This window comes from Erinaceus europaeus, chromosome 6 (genome assembly GCF_950295315.1).
Source record: "Erinaceus europaeus chromosome 6, mEriEur2.1, whole genome shotgun sequence".
In the NCBI taxonomy this organism is placed as follows: Eukaryota; Metazoa; Chordata; class Mammalia; order Eulipotyphla; family Erinaceidae; genus Erinaceus; species Erinaceus europaeus.
The window spans coordinates 71,652,624-71,670,210 of NC_080167.1; the positions used below are offsets into that span (position 1 = coordinate 71,652,624).

Below are 17,587 nucleotides of genomic sequence, written 5' to 3' on the forward strand. Positions count from 1 at the left end.
GTGTGAGGGCTCAAGAGCTTGATTTTAAGGCCTTTGGATCCAGGCTCTGAAGTATTTCTGACCTTCAGTGGTATGAGGCTAAGACAGGACCTGCCCAGCACAGGCCTCTGCTGTAAGCCTTTGCTGCCTGAGCGCTGCTAAAAAGTGTGCTGTTTTGGGAGCTAGGCAGTGGCACACCTGTTTAAACACACACACTGCAGTGCACAAGGACCTGGGTTCAAGCCCCTGGTCCCCACCTGTAGGGAAAAAGCTTCATGAGTGGGGAAGTAGGGCTGCAGGTGTCTCTCTGTTTCCCTCCCTCTCTAACCCCCCCTCTCAATTTCTCTCTGCCTCTATCCCATAGTAAATCGATAAATAAGTTTTAAAATGAACAGTGTCACTGGTGTCCAGCTCCCACCTTTCTGGTCCAGCCCAGACCTGGAGTCTGTCCAGGACTTTAAATCTTGGGAAATGGAAGACCACCTCCAACATTTATCTGCTTCCTACCTAAGAAAGAAAGGTATTTCTGAAGCCCTTGAGCAATAAACAGCAAAACAAAAAGAATGCATCTAATTATAAAACAGAAGTTAGGAGGTGGACTAGGTGAAAACACACTGGAGAGGCAGCGGGGTTGGGGGCCAGTCAGCTTCTGCCTGGTGCCTCCTTGTCCCTGGCCTGGGTTCCAAAGAGCTCACACTGAGGATCTCGGGCTTTTATGGGGCTCAGGGTGTTATCTGTTCCATCCTCCCGTTCCTTGGGGCTGTGAAGAAATGACTCTCCCTTCACTGGTTCCCATGGCAAGTACAGTAGCAGAGAGAGCAAAGTCTGTCCACGTTCATGGTTCAGGCTGTGGGGACCAGCCCTGCAGCCCTGCACACACGTCTGAAAGCCGTGTGGAGTCTGGAGGTCAAGTTTAAAAGCCCACTCGCTGAGGACACTGCTTTTCAGTGTTGCCACCCTGAGCCTGGAAGTCGGGGAGTAACCTTGCAAGGGAGTCTCAAACTCTGTCACCTGGAAGCCTTGGGAATATGTAACAGTTTTTTGTTTTCTGTTTTTTTTAAATGAAGCTAAACATTTGCTGTAGAAGGAATATCAAAGGGAGATCCCCACCACCCCGTAGACACTGCTTGTCAGAAAGAGACAGTGCAGTGGGTCTGCAAAAGCCTTTCATGCCTGCGTGTCTGAGGCCCCAGGTTCCACCCCAGCACTGCCGTCAGCCAGAGCTGAGCAGGGCTCTCGTTCGTCTCTGTCTGTCTCATAAATAAATAAATAGAAGGGTTCTGTCACTGAAAGGAAAAGGCTTGTCTCAGAGATGCCCGTCAGCATGTCTCTGCTCCTCAGAGACTTCCTGGTGCTCACGCCCTGTCCTGTCTGTGTTGCAGGTGGCACCACCATGCTGACCACAGAAGAGCCCACCGTCATTGACAGCACGATGCAATCAGGTACCAGAGCTAGTGGGATCATCGGGGGGCTTCGCGTGTGCCTGGCGTCTCCCCTAGTACAGACCCCCACCCCGTGCTGCACGTCCCTGGGGAGAGGCGCCGTGCACAGAGCTACCCTGCCGTCCACGTCCATCCGCGGCGGGGGCGAGACTCCCCCCTTCAGTCATTGTTTAAACGCAGCCCGTCTAGGCCGGGCGTGTTTGCAAACTGGAGGCTGAGGAAGCCGTGGGGGCAGGCGGCAGCCTGACTGTGGCCATCACGACTCTGTGGAGCCCAGAAGGCAGTTTGTCGCCACTGCCCGCCACGGAGCTGGCAGCAGGACAGCAGCGTTCGCAGCCGGCCTGCCACACTCCAGAGTGGTTGGGGGCGGCCACGGCTGGGAGGCAGCCTTCTGGGGGACAGCACCCCCAGGACGTGGCCAAAGAGAAAGAAGCAACGGCCAGATGGACGCCTTTGAAAGCCCTGGCTCTGCTGTGTGTGTGAGGCCAGCCACCGGAAAACAGTGGCCCCCTCTCTCTCTCTCTCCCCCTTCTTCTCTCCTTTTCTCTCTCTCCCTCTCTCTCCTTTTCTCTCCCTCTCTCCCTCTCTCTCTCTCCCTCCTTCTCTCCTTTGCTCTCTCCCTCTCTCCTTTTCTCTCTCCCTCTGTCTCTCCTTCTCTCTCCTTTTCTCTCTCCCTCTCTCTCTGCTTTTCTCTCACCCCCTCTCTCTCCTTTTCTCTCTCCCTCTCTCTCCCCCCTCTTCCTCTCTCTCCCTCTCTCTCCCTCCTTCTCTCCTTTGCTCTCTCTCCCTCTCTTTCCTTTGCTCTCTCTGTCTCTCCTTCTCTCTCCCTCTCTCCTCCCTTCTCCCTCCCTCTCTCTCCTTTTCTCTCTCTCTCTGCTTTTCTCTCACCCCTCTCTCTCCTTTTCTCTCTCCCTCTCTCTCCCCCCTCTCTGTTTTTCTCTCTCCCTCTCTCTCCCTCCCTCTCTGCTTTTCTCTCTCCCTCTTTCTCCCTCTCTCTCTCCTTTTCTCTCTCTCTCTCTCTCTCTCCTTTTATCTCTCTCTCTCTTTCTCTCTCTCTCTCTTTCTCCCCTTCTCTCTTTGTACCAGCATCAGCTGCTTCCCCACAGAACCACTTGAAGGGGAGCCGTCAGGATAAGCAATCAGCGGTTTTAAATACTTTAAAGTTAATCATTAACGTGAGGTGAACGGGTCAGCTTCCAGCCGGGTCCTCTTCCTCTCCTCAAGCAAACTCAGCCTGGCCTGCACAGTGGCAAATGAAGGGGCGTGTGGTGTGTTTCAGTGTTTCCTCAACAGGGCGACACTCCCCAGCCAGGCCCAAGGAGAAAGGCCGCTCTAATTAGTGTGCCTCCTTGGGGACTCCGTCACTCCTGACCCAGTTCTCTTTCCTGCAGCTTAACCCAGGTTTCCCCCCAGTGGTGCAGCAGGTTCTGCTCCCCCTAAAGGCCAAGGGATCAAAGAAAAACACATTCCACAAAGTCTGTCTTTCTGCTCACGCCTTTTCAAGTGATGAGATATAGCCTCGGGGGGGGGGGGTCGGTGGCGCCTCCTCTGTGGGTCCAGGCCACTCCCCTTTTTTTTTTTTTTGCCTCCAGGGTGATCACTGGGACTTGGTCCTGGTACCACGAACCCACTGCTCTTGGAGGCTATTTTTTTCCATTTGTTGGACATGACAGAGAAATTGAGAGAGAAGGGAAGGGGAGAGAGACAGAGACACCTGCTTCACCACGTGAGAAGCATCTCCCCCCCCCCCCCCCCGCAGGCGCGGAGCCGGGGGCTCGAACCCAGATCCTTGTGCAAGTCCTCGTGCTTAGTTCTATGTGCTCTCCAATATATGTGCCACCCTCCAGCCCCGAGGCCACTTGTCGAGCACAGACCTGGCCCTTCCAACCTTCCCCAAGACTTTGCCTGAGTGGTTTTCTAGGGGGAGAGGCTCTGTGATAAAGTGAAGGGATCAGCAAGGAAAACAGAGTCCTGATAACATTTTCTCTTCTTCTCTGGGCAGAGAGTTCACTGAGACCCCCCTAAGAAGTTGCTCGATAATGAGATACCTCTCATTTCTCTTCTTGTCTCTTATAAAGAGCCAAGGGTCATATATAATAAGTAGAAAGACATAAATAAAATGAACAGGAAAGCTGTGTCAGATTCTAAAGAGAGATGGTTCTCCCTGAGTTGGAGGGTCACATTAGCAGAGCACAATGGCTTTGTGAGCCCAGTGATCTGGGCCTGGAACTCAAGGCCACTGGTGTAACGGCTTCCCAGACGAGCTCCCAGGTCAGACGGTCATCTCCCGGGGTCCACTGTGGTCAGAGAACAAGTATACAGGCCATAAGCTGTTGCTCCCAGCACCTGAACAAAGCTCACTGCCAGCCCAGGGGCTTCCTGCCAAGGATGGTCTGCTTTCAGGTTCCACTGCCAGCCCAGATGAGTCCTTTTATTTAACATATATATATATTTACTGTTGGATAGAGAGAGAGAGAGAGAGCGAAATTGAGGAAGGAGGGAAGTTAGAGAGGGAGAGAGACACCTGCAAACCTGCCTCCTCACTTGTGAAGCTTCCCCCCTGCAGGTGGGAGCCAGGGCTTTGAACCTGGGCCCTTACACACTGTAATGTGTGTGCTTAACCAGGTGTGCCACCTCCTGGCCCCCAGACAAGTCCTTTCCGAATTGGTTGGGGTCCTATTTCACCATGATCTGAGTCATGAACCTGAGCTCCACATCCTCTTTGATGGATCTGCTCATGGTCACCTTCTAGCTGGAGCTCAGAGCAGAGTTGCTGGCAAGAACGTTACCCCAGGCCCATTCAGAAGTGCTTTCCCAGTGGTGAGACTCAAGTTAAGGCATCAAATCCACACAGCTCTGCAAATGTTAGACCCTTCTGGCATCTTTACAAGCAGGGGGAAAAAAAGAGAGAAGGAAAGGGAGATAGAAAGCAAGCAAGCCAGGCAGTGACACACCTGGTTGAGCGCACGCATTACAGTGCGCAAGGGCCCAGGTTCAAACCCCTGGTCCCCACCTGCAGGAGGAAAGCTTCATGAGTAGTGAAGCGGGGCTGCAGATGTCTCTCTGTCTCTCTCTATCTCCCTCTCCCCTCTCAATATACAAGCAGGGCCTTTCCAAAGCCTTACCATAATCTGATTTTGATCATAGACTCAAGCAGAATGGTGAAAATGTTATTCTGAGCAAGAGTCCAGTAGACACACTCAGAGGGGCCTGCAATATTCACAGGCCACCTGGATTGTGGACGGATGCTGACAAGCCCCTTCCCATTCTGCCAGGAAGTGAGGGGAGCCCTGAGTTCTCGGTCTGGCTCCCCCTGGCAAGTCTTTGGCCCTGTGAGTGTCTTCAAGTCTCCTTAGATGTGTGGGCCTGGCACCTCCAGTCTTATGAGGAAGGGAGTTGGCGGGCTCAACACAAGCTCAGAACACCAGCTCTTAAAATTAAGTCCGTATGCATATGCAGTGCTAATGACTCGACTGCCGACGTGATGGGTTTTAGCAAGCCCAGCTGGGTCTGGCTCGCAGAGGCTATAAACTTGTTGTAAGTTCAGAATATTGTTTCCTGCTATTTTTAAGAGTCAAGAAGGGCTTCAGTCAGAATATTCCCAGTGAATGTAATGTAGCTATGGTGCCTGGATAATATCTTGAAGCTGGAAAGGCAAAGTGTCCTGTATACTTACCGCATTCACACAGATACACATACAGGTGCGTATATGTGGACATACACATTCTCTCTTTTCCCTTTGCTCCACCCTGCTGGCTTTTTCTTTTCTACTCTCTTGTTTTCTATTAACTCTGATGTGGAGTTTGTGTGTTTAAGAGACTTTCTAGGCAGGCTTGAATTTTTGATGTTGAGTGACTCTAATTCCATATCCTCCTCTTGCAAAAAATGCATTGGTGAAATAAAGATTTTTTTTTTGCCTCCAGGGTTATTGCTGGGGCTTGTTGCCAGCACTATGAATCCACTGCTCCTGGAGGCCATTTTTCTATTTTATTGGACTGGAAAAAAAAAATGGAGAGAGGAAGGGAAGATAGAGAAGGAGAGAGAAAGAGAGACACCTGCAGACCTGTTTCGCCGCAGGTGGGGAGCCAAGGGCTCGAACCGGGATCCTTGCATGGGTCCTTGTGCTTAGCATTTTGTGCACATAACCTGGTACGCCACTGCCCAGCCCCCATAAACATAGTTTTCATATCGCCTGGATTGCCATAAATTGATTATATGACTGAGATAAGATAAGAGACTAATAGACTACAGAAAGTTCAAGCAACTTGTCTGGTTAGCTGAGAAGATTTGAAAAGAGCCTTGGAGAGAGAGATGCCTGAAATCATCCTTGTAGGCAAGAGTGGGTCCCTGTCTGCCTGTCATTGCAGAAATATTTAAGTGCGTGTACTCTGTAACATTGCTAGAGCATTAATAGTGAAATTGATGATGGGGGTGTTTTTGGTGCTGTAATAAATGAACCAACTAACAGGCAAACAGAACCAGGAGGGGCCAGGCGTAGCACACGTGGTTAAGTGCATGTATTACTATGCACAAGGACCAGGGTTCAAGCCCCTGGTCTCCACCTGCAGGGGAAAAGGTTCACGAGTCCTAAAGCAGGTCTATGGGTGTCTGTCTGTCTGTCTTCCCCCATCTCAATCTCTGTTCTATCAAAATAAAATAAAGTTAAAAAAAACAACAAAAAATAAATAGGGAGTCGGGCGGTAGCGCAGCGGGTTAAGCACAAGTGGCGCAAAGCCAAAGGACCAGCTCAAGGATCCCGGTTCGAGCCCCCGGCTCCCCACCTGCAGGGGAGTCGCTTCACAGGCGGTGAAGCAGGTCTGCAGGTGTCTGTCTTTCTCTCCCCCTCTCTTGTCTTCCCCTCCTCCCTCCATTTCTCTCTGTCCTATCTAACAGTGGTGAAATTCATAACTACAACAATGAAAAACAAAAGCAACAAAAGGGAAAATAAATTTTAAAAATTTAAAAAAATAAAATAAACAGAACCAGGAGTCTGTGTACTCTGCTGACTCCCTAGCATCCTGTATGAGTTTGCCTCATAAGCTCCGTTTAAGGAGAAAAACACAAATCCATACGAGTAGTAATAGTATTTCCCAGTATTAAGATCTTCTAACATGAGACTCTGCTCCAGCACATCCCAGGGACCTGGGCTGTGACATCCGAGACTGTTCAGCCTTGCTGAGTTCATTTTATCTTGCATTTTATCTGCATAACTCACCGCACCGCACCCAGTGTGGTGGATTCTGGAGAGTTTTTTCATGGTTTAAGAAGTCCCGTTTCATGGGGCTCAGGCGGTAACGCAGCGGGTTTAAGCGCATGTGGAGCAAAGCACAAGGACCGGCGTGAGGATCCTGGTTCGAGCCCCCAGCTCCCCACCTGCAGGGGAGTCGCTTCACAGGCGGTGAAGCAGGTCTGCAGGTGTCTGTCTTTCTCTCCCCCTCTCTGTCTTCCCCTCCTCTCTCTGTTTCTCTCTGTCCTATCCAACAATGAAGGACATCAACAACAATAACTACAACAACAATAATAACCACAACAAGCAACAGAATGAGGGGGAAATAAGAAGTCCCATTTCAAGGTCATGGGAGACTAGACATGAAACACTCCTATCCACGACACCGCCACTGTAAAATGCGGCCTCGTGGCGTGAACTGAGAGCACTCGGGTCTCTGGACGTCGGCATAGGCTGCTTGCCTTGGCTAGGGAGACCCCAGGAAGGTGACTTTGTCACTGGAATGAAGAGTCCCTCCGACTGGTTGTAAGGGCACCAGACGGTGCACTCCGGCCAAATATGTTATGTCGGCATCTAAGAGTCCCTTGGAAACTGAGGGATGGGAGAGAAAAGGGCGAGGGAGGGAGCAAACCCTCTTTATCAACTCAATAAATCTCTCTATTAACATTCCTCCTGCCACCGCTGCCTCGGGGTTGGGGCAGGCAGTGCAAGCCAAGCTCAGAGAAGAAAGCAGAAAATATCTTGCCTTGAACACGTGGGCAGAGTTACAGAAAAGATCCGACTGAGACGTGACCTCAGCCTGCTGCTCCCATGGCCGGCAGTGAATGCCACAGGGGCCACACTGTTCCAGGGAGGGCTCTGAGGCTCTCCCTGGGTGCACTGCCTGCCCTCAGCACCTCTCTCTCCCCGCTTCAATGCTGCCATCTCGTGGACACCCGGCTGGGTGAGCTCGACCCTCCTCTGTGTGTGCCTACTTGAACAGCAGTGGGATGGGCCCCAGTAAGAGCCCCTTATACTTAGGATTATTTTCATTGCTGGTTTAAGTCTGCAAAAGAAAAAATGCCCAGCACCAATGAGCTCACTGGTTTTTTTTTTCTTTTATTCATTTATGTATTTATTTATTTTTTATTTCTTTATTGGGGGATTCATGGTTTATAGTCAACAGTAAATACAATAGTTTGTACATGCATAACATTTCCCAGTTTTCCACATAACAGTTCAACCCCCACTAGATCCTTCTCTGTCATCAAGGTCCAGGACCTGAATCCTCCCACCCCCCACCCCAGAGTCTCTGACTTTGGTGCAATACACCAGCTCCAGTCCAGGTTCTGCTGTGTGTTTTCCCTTCTGATCTTGTTTGTCAGCTTCTGTCTGTGAGTGAATCTCACTGTTTTTTCAATACTTAAAGTTAAGCCGCTTTTGGAGATTGGATAGAGTAAAAAAAAAAAGAGAGAGAGAGAAATATTAAGATTAAGTATACAGAACTTTAGTGGTGGGTGAGGTGTGGAACCATACATTGTAATCTTACAATCTTGTAACAAACTATTAATAAAAATACAATTGTTTCAATGATCAGAACTCAGTTACATAGGTGTGACTTTGAAAGGAAGAGAAGACAGGACCACAGGAAGGGAAAGACAGATAGGAAAGTGATCGTCAACCCATGTCTGTGACCTTGGGAGAACCACTGCAGTTTCCAGTGGAGGGAATGGGGACTCAGAGCTCTGGGGGTGGGAACGCTGTGAAATTAGACCCCTGTTTTATAATTCTGCAGATCGGTACTAAATCACTAATACATTATTTAAAAAGTTATAAGGAGATTATACGGCATTAAAATAAGTAAGTAAAGGGCAAAGCAGTGTGGTGAAATGGTATCTTTCAGAGCCCACAAAGCAAATTATTCCTGTGAATTCGTTCACAGATCCTTTTCAGATTCTGATTAATGCGTTCTGAACATTATTTTAGAAAAAAAAAAAAGAGTGAAAATTGGTAGCTATTTAAATGTACTTGGGTCTGATGGTTGCACTCACATACAGAATGTAGATAACTCAAGCAAAGGAACTTGGGAGGGAAGAAAACAGGCCTGGAATCAACTGCCTTTCAGATAATTTAAAGACTGTGGGAGCTGGGGAGGTGGGGGATTCCCAGAATTTTAGTTGTGGATGGGGTGGTTGAACTCTACACATTAAAAATACGGGTGTGAAGCTATTCTCCCAAAATCGTAGAGTTTTATGAGCCACTGTTAGAGCACTCATAGTGCAAATGTATTGAAAAGGATGAAATAATTGTGCTTGACTGTCCATAACCCTGCACTGAGAGTTTAAGTCTGAACCATCTTTATGTGAATTTTTAAATATGCTAAAAAAAAAAAAAATTAAAAAACAACTTAGAGTTGACATTAATTGACTTGCTGTAAAGCCCAGGAGAACAAAATAATCTTGAGAACTGCTTCAGAGATGGGCACTGAAGGTCCGGTGTACAAACTGGCCCTCTGGCTGGGGCACACAGCCAGCCCACATTTCCAGACTTTGCGGTTCACAGGTCAGTCTCTAATTAAGCTTCTCTTCATTGGCGCATATCAGTTTTTCTGACTCATCCTGGAAAACAAAAGTATCTTTCATATTCAATATTACGGAAGTGGTTAGAAGGCTACAGACGGATACACATGCTTATGTAAATCGACACTGTCTTCATTTTAAAGATGGGACCTTTTTTTTTTCCACATCTAAACGGTTCTACAAACATTTCTGTCATCTCCATGCAAAGGTGAAGGAGTTTTCCTGGTAATCCCGAAGTCTGTGGCCTTCCCAGAGTTTAGGGGGCTGATACTCAGTTACATAAGTTATGCCCTTCCGAGAACAATGCAAGGAAGGGTCTTTCTTTTTTTTTTAATGTTTATTTATTGATTCCCTTTTGTTGCCCTTGTTGTTTTATTGCTGTAGTTATTGATGTTGTCGTTGTTGGATAGGATAGAGAGAAATGGAGAGAGGAGGGGAAGACAGAGAGGGGGAGAGAAAGACAGACACCTGCAGACCTGCTTCACCACCTGTGAAATGACTCCCCTGCAGGTGGGGAGCCGGGGGCTCGAACCGGGATCCTCACGCCGGTCCCTGTGCTTTGTGCTTAACCCGCTGCGCTACCGCCAGACTCCCAGCAAGGGTCTTTTTTTTATTTATTTATAAAAAGGAAACATTGACAAAGCCATAGGATAAGAGGGGTACAACTCCACACAATTCCCACCACCAGAACTCTGTATCCCATCCCCTCCCCTGATAGCTTTCCTATTCTCTATCCCTCTGGGAGTGTGGACCCAGGATCATTGTGGGATGCAGAAGGTGGAAGGTCTGGCTTCTGTAATTGCTTCCCCGCTGAACATGGGTGTTGACAGGTGGATCCATACTCCCAGCCTGTCTCTCTCTTTCCCTAGTGGGGCAGGGCTCTGGGGAAGCGGAGCTCCAGGACACACTGGTGGGGTTGTCTGCCCAGGGAAGTCTGGTTGGCATCATGGTAGCATCTGGAACCTGGTGGCTGAAGAGAGAGTTAACAGACAAAGCCAAACAAATTGTTGACTAATCATGAACCTAAAGGCTGAAATCTGATATGCAGGTGGATCCAAGTTACTGCCTGGGGAGATGGTGTCATGGCTGGCAGAAGGACCAGAAAGCTGGGTCAGGGAAGAGAGTAGCTCCCTAATATGGGAAAGGGGTATAAATATTGTTGACTGTAAACCCCGTCGATCTGATGTGATCTAGGGCCCATATTCAGCTTAGGAGCCTATGTGACCTCCGCATCTCTGTAGATCTGAGCTCACATTCTGTGGTCATGAGTAGGAACATTCCAAGCTGCCCCAGTATCAGGACCCATCTTCCTCAGGTGTAGCACAGAGTATGTTGTCCAGCCTCCCTTCAGAGGATGGAACATTCTCTACCGTTGTTGATCCAAGTTGAGGGCAAGGCCCTATGGGGGCCCACAAAGGGTTCTATTTTGTTGTTCCTGACAGAGATGGCCAGTAACAATGGAGAGAGGGATCTGTTCGAGGTCTAGGCCCTTCATGTCTGTTTGGGAATCTCACTAGCTGATGGGGTGGCCTGATAGTGACTAAAGAGTCATCGTTAAAGTATGCCCGTCTCTTGCCCTTATTCAGCTTTTGCAGTAGCAAGGGTCTTTCTAACCCCAAGTGATTTCAAGTGTCTTTCTCTGTCTCTGCTTTTGTCTTCCACCCACTGAAGAGTTCCCAACATACGGTTTCAACTGTGGGTTTGGCTGGGGCTCCCATAAGACCTTCTGCCACTGGGAACATGACAGTCAAGTGCAACTCAAGTGGAGTGTGTTGACCAGCAAGACGGGACCCATCCAGGACCACACAGGTAAGGGAAGCTCGCTGGGGCTCTTTCCTTTGAGCCCGGGAAGGGGGTGCTGCCTGCCGGGGCGGGGTGTAGGGGTTAAACTTCTCCAGTGATTTTTCACTCCTGCCCTCATCTCTTCCCTTAGGAGAGATTCCCTTAGGCCAAGTTATAGAGAATGCTGAGTCCATCTTTCAAGGGATTGGCCTCCCTGGGACTTTTTTGTGGAAAATTTCAAAACTTGTTTGAGAGTAGAAAATGGCTAGGGTGTGCGGTCAAGCCCACACACGGTACTAAGTGCAAGGACCTGTGTGAAGATGCCCTGTCAGGCCCCTGGCTTCCCAGCTGCAGGGGGGTCTGCAGGTGTCCGTCTGTCTCCCTTCCTCTGTATCTCCCCTTAACTCTCTCAATTTCTTTCTGTCCTGTCCAATAAAGTGAAAAAATGGGCACCAGGAGCAGTGGATTCATAGTGCCAGCACCAAGCCCCAGCAAAAAAGAAAAGGAGAAGAGAGGAAAGAGAAGGCGGAGGAGAGGAGAAGAGAGGGGAGGGGAGGGGGAGGGGAGGGGAGGGGAGAGCTAGTTAGACAACGAATAAGGAAAAAATGGCAGCCAGAAGCAGTGGATTCCTACTGTCGGCACCAAGTCCCAAAGATAACCCCGATGGCAAAAAAATAAATGCATAAATAAATATAACTAGTATATAGTTATATAGTTATAACATAGTAAATGCTGTAAGTATAATAATGTCACATAATAGAGGTTATAACTAGTTATTACCATAATAAATCAATTTAACTAGTCATAACAAAAGCCCCTATGGAAACATAACCCGACTTTGACCGTTGTCCAGAGGAGTTTTATTTACTTTCTATCATCCCTGACACTGAGTTACTTTAAAAAAAAAATCCAGATACATATTGTTCCTCATTTATTTCACAACCAAAGAAATAGTATTTGCTCCACCCTGCCAGCGGAAGTAAAAGCAGGTTGAGGGTCGTATTCCTCTGGGGAAGATTGTTCATCTGCTGAGTAGGGAAACCCTGAGCACGCCCCAGCTCCAAGTGCATCCCACCCACTGTCTGAAGGTCCTTCTAAGATAAAAGTGACCCTGCAGCTGGAGTCCTTCTCCACCACCATCCGGTCTCACTACGAGTCTTTTCGCCACTCAACTTGGGTGTGATATGAAGAGCCAACAGCAGCCTGCAAAAATAACACAATTCCATGACTAAATAAAAAGAAATGACACGAGCGAACACACGCAACCAATATCCATCCCGCAGACTATCAGCCAGACGCCGAGGTACAGAACCACCTGCTCAGGAGGCCCGTTCCCGAAAGATCCCCGAGTGACAGGTTTGCGGAGGCCCAGAAATCTCATTAAATAAAGTCACTCCCGTGTGGATGCTGTGAACAGGCCAGTGGGCCGCACTTCATGCCTTTCCCATGCCTTTCCCGTTTTGTTGACCCTCTCCCCCACCCCCAGTGAATCTAACCGTTAAGTGGGTGGAATAGGCCTCCCTCCATCACAGCCAGCTCCTTGCATAATGAGAATGACGGGGAAATTGGATCAGACTGGACTCCTTCAATTCCGAGACACTTCCAACTGAATCTTGAGACAAGCAGTTTTAGACACACTTCAAATACTTTGACTGTAAATCACATCAAATTAACCAAATGCAATTAGCCAGCATGAAGGCAGAAACGGCAGAGAAATGGGTGCAAAGTGAAGCCGAGTGGCTCAGTAGGACCTGACATTCGGAGCAGGTTAAAAGCTATGTGCTGGGGGGGGGGGGGTCAGGCGGGAGCACAGCGGGTTAAGCGCACATGGCACGAAGTGCAAGAACCTGCGTGAGGATCCCTGTTCAAGCCTCCTGGCTCCCCACCTGCAGGGGATTCGCTTCACAGGCGGTGAAGCAGGTCTGCAGGTGTCTGTCTTTCTCTCCCCCTCTCTGTCTTCCCCTCCTCTCTCCATTTCTCTCTGTCCTATCTAACAATGAAGACATCAGTAGCAACAACAATAATAACTACAACAACAATAAAAAGACAACAAGGGCAACAAAAGGGAAAATAAATAATTAAAAAATAAAAGCTATGTGCGCCAGAGACAAAGACTCAAAGTCTTGCAGAAGGAGAATGCTAATTGAGGAAAAGAAGACAGAGTTCCTGACCCAAAACTATGATAAAACCCGGAAAGGGAAAAAATAGACATATAGCGGAACCTCCAGCGTCAGAGGAGCAGGAAAGGAGACAGACCTCGTCCAGACAGACAGCTGGGCAGTGTGGCTCCTTCAGACACATTTCTTTCTTTTGTTCTCCCAGATTTGCTTGGCTCCACTGTGGGGGCTGCCCAGATGAGAAAGAGCCTCTCTGCCTAGATGCACAGCCCTTTGCCCAGAGATCTGGGTGAGCTTGACACCTGAAAGGCAGGCGCTTCTTAGCATGAGACCAAAATTGGGCTGAAGTGAGCCCTGGCTCGAGCCTGTGGGCTGGCGGCACTACCACACGGGGATTCTCCATTTTTTGTTTTGTTTTATTATTCTCTTTATTGATTGAATAGAGACAGCCAGAAGTCCAGAGGAAGGAGGAGGTAGCAAGAGAGAAACGGAGACACCTGCAGCCTTGCCTTCACCACTCACACAGCTTTCCCCCCATAGGGAGAATCGGGGGCTTGAACCCAGGTCCTTGCACAATGTAACCTGTGCGCTTAACCAGGTGCGCCACCACCTGACCCCGCTTCCCAATGTTTATTAATAGACACTAAGTAAACCATCCTGCTGCCCAGTTTGGGCTCTGTTGGAAGGAATTTGTCTTTTGTTGTTTTATTTGAAAATCCAATGGTCTGACACTTGAGTTAAACCCAATCTTCTATGGCTGCCTGACCTCCAGCAATATATAACTGCTTCCAGACAGTTTCTGAAAGCCAGGGGCCTGTCCCCCGCTCCCGTGAACAGTGTTGCTGCGTGAGGAGATGCTGGGACGGGTTCAGAGGAGAGGGGCTCATCAGAGGAGTGGTGGGAGTTCTGTCTCGACAACCCAGACTGCCCAGGCCGGCTCCCTTCTCCAGCCGTTCCGGCTTCCTCCTGTTCTCTGCCACCTGGCCCCTGACTTGATCAGAATTAGCCGGTGGGCTCAGCAAATGGCTTTCTTCCCTGTGTCTCCTTCTCGTTGGTCTTTTTCTCCAGACTGGGGGCAGGTGTGGGCAAGACGGGCCTTTTCCACCCAGCCGTCTTGGTGGGCACAGTCACACGGTTGGGTGACACCCTCTTGGGCAGACAGTGAGAGCTCACACTCCGGAGGGCCCCGAGGATCTCAAGGGAGGAACTGCAGAGATAGAAAGCACTCAGCAGGGTCCTGGAGTGGGGGTCCCTTGTCCCCCTCCACGTGGACTCTGTTAAGCCTGGTGGGGGGAGTAAGTCAGGGCAGAGGAGGAAGCTGCCCTCTGCCACCTCCTCCACCTGCTGCTGTTGACGCGGGGTGGGGAGTACAAGCACACACAGACCAAGTAGCTCACCAGGGGCCACCAGCAGAAGCCAGCCGTCTGCCCACTGAGGCCGGAGCACCTGGCTTCACACGTAGCTCAGGTGAGAGGCTGGAGGAGGTGAGTGCTATTTGCAGAGCAAAGGGTGAAACCCAGCTGTGTGCTTAGCTGGGTGATGGCAGGAGGAAAGGCTCCCACTGGGGGTCATTAGAGCCCAGCCCCAGCTAAGTCCTCAGGGCTCAGCAAGTGTCTACCTTGCAAGCTCCGATTGGCCTCAGAAACGCACTGTGGCCTGTTCTGGAGCCAGAAGGCCCCATCAAATGCAGTGGGGCTCACGTGTGGTTCTGGGCCCCATGGGCCGTGAGTAAGGGCCTACAGCCTAGGAAGGAGCAAAGGGACGGACACCTCAAGTTTGGGGAGGAAGAGATTGTTTGGGGATTGTTGGAGGAAATGCAACTTTTTAAAAAATATATTTACATATATTGATTCATTATTAGATAGATAGAAATTGAGAGGGGAGGGAGAAATAGGGAGAGAGATACCTGCAGCCCTGCTTCACCACTCGTGAAGCTTTCCCCTTGCAGGTGGGGGCCAGAGCTTGAACCTGGGTCCTTACACACTGTACTGTGAGTGCTTAGCCAGGTGCCTTAACCGCCTGGCCCTGACAATGACTGCTTTCTTATGGTCAGGTGTCTGTGGTCACCATCCAGAAGCTCTGCTGCTCAGATGACACTTAAGAGTGTTTCTCAGGCCTCCTGATATCTGTGTTGCCCAAGTGTGGCCTTAAGGTTGCATGGGAATCGCGGCTCGAGCCGGCCCTGGGCTTTGCAGTCTGTTGGCAGTGGTACAGAGAGCAGGTATCACTGTGCAGGTCCGCCTGCAATGCCATCCAAACAGTCACATACAAGCATTGCCTCCTGGCCCTGCTCCCATCACACCTCCACCTGCAGAATGTACCCAAGGGATTCTCCAACAGCTGGACAGTGTCCTCTGTTTTAAAAAAGATTTTTATTAGTGATTTCATGATGATGAACAAGACTGTAAAATAACAGGGGTCCAATTCCACACAATTTCCACCACCAGAGCTCCCTGTCCCCTCCCCTCCATTGGAAGCTTCCCTGTTCTTTATCCCTCTGGGAGCATGGACCAAAGATCTTTGTGGGGAGCAGGAGGTGGGAGTTCTGGCTTCTGTCATTGCTTCTCCACTGGACATGGGTGTTGACAGGTGGACCCACACCCCCAGCCTGTGTCTGTCTGTTCCTAGTGGGGCAGGGCTCTGAGGAGGGGAGGCTCCAGGACACATGGGTGAGGGCGTCTGCCCAGGGAGGTCAGGATGGCATCATGGTAGCATCTGCAACTCGGTGGCTAAAAAGCCGTAAGATATACAGCGGGACAAAGTGTTTAACAAACAAGAACCCAAAGGTAGGAACAGAGCAGATGAAACTAGGGCTCTGCGTGTGGGAAGAAGCTAGGAAGTCTCTTAGGTCTGTCCCAAGAGGCCCGTGACTTTTGTCATTTTTGCCGGAGCCTGACAGCTAGCATGCAGGTGGACTAAAAGTATTCAGACAGCGTCTTCTTTCCACTTCACCGTACTTTCTGGGCACTCAGCCCTTGAGGGAAAGTTCAAGTGTCAAAAACTTGAGAGAAAGAGGCAAAGACGTGGTTGGTCTAGCCACTGTCCCTAACACAGCCCTTGTCCCAGCAGGAGACGGCAACTTCATCTACTCTCAAGCTGATGCAAACCAGAAAGGCAAAGTGGCCCGGCTGGTGAGCCCTGTGGTCTCCTCACAGAGCTCGGCCCACTGCATGACCTTCTGGTACCACATGTCAGGCTCCCACGTGGGCACCCTGAGGGTAAAGCTCCGATACCAGAGGCCCGAGGAGTATGACCAGCTGGTCTGGACGGCCGTTGGACACCAAGGAGACCACTGGAAGGAAGGACGCGTCTTACTCCATAAGTCTCTGAAACTCTACCAGGTACGACCCTCCTGCGCTCCGTCACGGGGACAAGTCTTTGAAGGCTGTGCACGTGACATGTGCAGTTGGCTTTGAAAAGACTATTTGTAATTTTTTAAAATTTTTATAGAGATAGAAAGAAATGAAGAAGGGACTGTGATAGAGAGGGAGAGAGAGAAAGAGAGGCACCTTCAGCCCTGCCCCACCTCTGGTGAAACTTGCCCCCTGCGGGTGGGGGCCCGGGGGCGCGCACCTGGGTCTTTGTGCCTGCCACCAGGTGCCACCGCCTTGCCCTCCTCATACCCAGACACCGTAGGCACTGCTGTGTTGATGGCAATCTTAGTCAGGTGTCAGAATTTCATTCTCCTGGATTGGATTCCAGTGAGAAAGCCTCAGCTTCTGAGCGTGAAGGGGAAAGGCCACTTCGTAACCGGCCTCAGGAGGACTCCCAGATAAATGCGGTCTGCTTCTGGCCTCACAACACCGCTGAGGCTGCTTTCCTCCGAGGCTGCCTCCCACCTCTGCACTTTGTGTAATGAAAGGAGGAGTCTGAGAAGCTTAGTGCTCTCAACCTGCCAGCTAGTCAGGGTGGGTGATCAGATGCTCGTGCAAGAGCTTGTGCATTCCATGTCTGTGCCATAGCTTGAGCTGAATAAAGCTTGAGGAATACTGCTATCTGGAACAGCAACAACAACAAAAAAAACCCTCACACTGAAATACTGTGAAAATGGGGGTCGGCGAGGATACACAGGGTTAAGTGCACATAATACAAAGCACCAAGGATCCCAGTTCGAGCCCCCGGCTCCCCACCTGCAACGGGGACACTTCTCAAGTGCTGAAGCAGGTCCGCAGGTGTCTCTAGCTCCCCCTCCTCTCTCAATTTCTCTCTGTCCTGTCCAATAAAATGGAAAATAATGACCACCAGGAGCAGTGGACACCGAGCCCCAGCAGTAACCCTGGAGGCTAAATAAATAAATAGATATATAAAATACTGTGAAAATGATCTCATTTTGCTAGGTGATCTTCGAGGGTGAAATCGGAAAGGGGAACCTGGGCGGCATCGCCGTGGATGACATCAGCATCAACAACCACATCCCACAGGAGGACTGCGTCAGTGAGTATCTGGCCGTGCAGACACAGAGGAGGCCACCTCTGTCTGCGT

At 49.9% G+C, this 17,587-nt stretch overlaps 1 protein-coding gene across 2 annotated transcripts in view; it reads left to right on the plus strand.

Moving 5' to 3' along the window:
* The window catches only part of NRP1 (neuropilin 1), a 172,881-nt gene that overhangs the window by 143,342 nt on the left and 11,952 nt on the right, over positions 1–17,587 (plus strand). For both annotated transcript variants that reach the window (XM_060192503.1, XM_060192504.1), the window contains exons 12-15: positions 1,362–1,421; positions 10,878–11,015; positions 16,175–16,446; positions 17,443–17,539. In XM_060192503.1, coding sequence (XP_060048486.1) covers positions 1,362–1,421; positions 10,878–11,015; positions 16,175–16,446; positions 17,443–17,539 — 567 coding nt within the window. The remainder of the gene's footprint in view (positions 1–1,361; positions 1,422–10,877; positions 11,016–16,174; positions 16,447–17,442; positions 17,540–17,587) is intronic.